General features: G+C 36.4%; 1 protein-coding gene across 1 annotated transcript; it reads right to left on the bottom strand.

Annotated features, from left to right (window-relative positions):
• Positions 1-49: 49 nt before the first annotated feature.
• On the bottom strand, positions 50-1,963 carry LOC140966574 (NADPH:quinone oxidoreductase-like). The gene is made up of 3 exons (XM_073426829.1): positions 1,801-1,963; positions 1,363-1,551; positions 50-604 (listed from the first exon to the last, which is right to left on the bottom strand). The coding sequence occupies exons 1-3, from the start codon at positions 1,895-1,897 to the stop codon at positions 297-299; spliced, it is 594 nt and encodes a 197-aa protein (XP_073282930.1). The 5' UTR covers positions 1,898-1,963; the 3' UTR covers positions 50-296.
• Between the last annotated feature and the right edge of the window lie 325 nt (positions 1,964-2,288).

Below are 2,288 nucleotides of genomic sequence, written 5' to 3'. Positions count from 1 at the left end.
AAAATTTAAGTCACAAGTTGGTTCGTTGAGCACCCACTCTAAAAACAAGTTGATGCATACGATCGATTTATTCGGTTACAAGAACAAGCAATTCATCATGCACGTGGATTACATTGTTTTTTTGTGTACAAATCATGGATTACATCGTTTTTGTCCAGATACCATAGTAGAAATCATAGCAACTCCACGTTTGTGGATGGTATTTGCATTACACACAAAAATAGGAAATATGAAATCAGATAAAAGCATAGATGTGGAGTACCACGTGATAAGAATGATATGGCGATTAAGATGCGCTATGCAGATTTACCCTGGAGTCGCAACGCAAATTCATATAGTGATAAGAGAACCTCTTTCAACCTCTCTTTGGTTGAATCATCAATCAAGTTGCCTTCACTGTCAAACTTTGCAGGAGGCTGGAATACGTTAACATAAAACTCTGGTTTGTTGATGAAATGAATGTTAAGAAAAACACCGATTTGTCGAAGATGATAATGTGAACGGCCTCCACCCCAACCTCCGCCTCCGCTTACTATCGCAGCCGCTTTATCAGCCCATACATTTGGTGGCCTGGATGCCCAATCAATTGCATTTTTAAGAGGTGCTGCCAGGAAAGAACAATAAAAAAGAGACGAGATTGGTTGGACAATTTTCCAAAGGCACATATTTTATATTTATTACAGGATAAGCATTGTTGCCGCGATTAACATTTGTAGCCAACACACGTACGGTTGGTTCCTTTTTCAGTTATAGAAAAAACAAAGATAAGGTACTCAGATACGAAAACCATTCAGATCAATATAAGCATCCGTGAAATCTCAAAGAAGAGATTGTTGTCCCAAGCGATCGAACACAATCTCGTCTGGGAATGAACACTAGAGGGAAGCTCCTTTAATGACACAAGAGCGTGTACTTGAAAGAGAGCTCCTGAAAGAAGATTTCTTTGTGCAATTCAAGTATGGTTTCTTGTATATGAGAGAAGAAGAAACCCAGAGTGAATTGATGTGACAAATACCTCTCACTAGCTAGCATTTCATCTAATGAGTCTAAAGGTCCATCCAACATTTCATCACTAATCTTCTCCTAAATCGTATCCATTTAATTTCCAGCTGAAGGTCAGAAAACTTTATTTCCTTCAGTAATCTAATTATACCCAACTAGAATGCCAACCCCAACTTTGAGATAAAGCTTCTCCCCTTACATCAGGAATGCGAGTGCAACGTTTCACGAGCAAGTAAACTCTCTACATGATATGATCGTGATAAAGATCGATGTGTAAATAACAAGTAGTTTCAAAAGCCAAGATGAACATTAATAATTGATTGAATGAACTAAACCATGAGATAAGAGCCGTTTTGTTACCAGTGACGGAGTAATTGTACTCAGGCGAAGCAAAAAGATAGCAATCAGCATCAAGAATCTTCTGCCGGAAAGCCTCAACGGCCGGCGGGTAAGTCCCATTTACCTCAAGATCGGTGTTGAGAAATGGTAGTGGTGATATATCCACATGTTCTATCTCCAAACCATTGATCCGTTTCGATATCTCGACAGCTAGATTGACAGATCCACTTTGTCACATATACAATCATCATAAACACAAGCATGAAACAAAGAAACTAAATAAATTCATATTTTCAATTTCAAGAAGAGCAAGTTGCAAAATAACAAACTGTACATAAAAAAATGAAATCTTTCGTCTCAGAGTCCGTGGATGTAAAACCATGTCTTCTACAGATTCAAGAAACGCTTTCATGTCCCAATTAACAAATATTGAAAACGAAAAGGAAAAGGCAAAAATACCAGCGCGTATGAGGCCTTGATTGCAGGAACCTTTGCGGAGGGAACCGCTGAGAGCTACGACTTTCACTATCGGCAGATTAGAAGGAATGGCTGCCATTGAAGAAGCTCGCAATGTGATGAAATGGGAAGTGCGAGTCAACAAATAACAATAAAATTATGCATCCAAATTGTGATTGGTTGAATTCCCAACATGCGGGGGCCGGCGCTTTTCTATTTGTGTACAATAAATATTTTGTTTGTATAATATAATAAATTTGTGGAAATATAGTTACTGTTGAAAATTAATATTAGTGTTGAAAAATATGAGTTATAATAGTTGAATGTTGAAAATAAGAATGTTGAATGTTGAAAATAAGAGTTTGATAAATTTTGAGAGTTTGAGATTTTTATTTTTTACCTTAAATTTTTTATTTTTAACTGTTGCAACTCTATATGTTATTTTTAACAATAATGATTTATATAAAATTTCATAGACATTAAAGTAAATC

Source organism: Primulina huaijiensis, unplaced genomic scaffold (genome assembly GCF_012295235.1).
Source record: "Primulina huaijiensis isolate GDHJ02 unplaced genomic scaffold, ASM1229523v2 scaffold207190, whole genome shotgun sequence".
NCBI lineage: Eukaryota > Viridiplantae > Streptophyta > Magnoliopsida > Lamiales > Gesneriaceae > Primulina > Primulina huaijiensis.
This window is presented reverse-complemented; position numbering and strand designations above follow the sequence as displayed.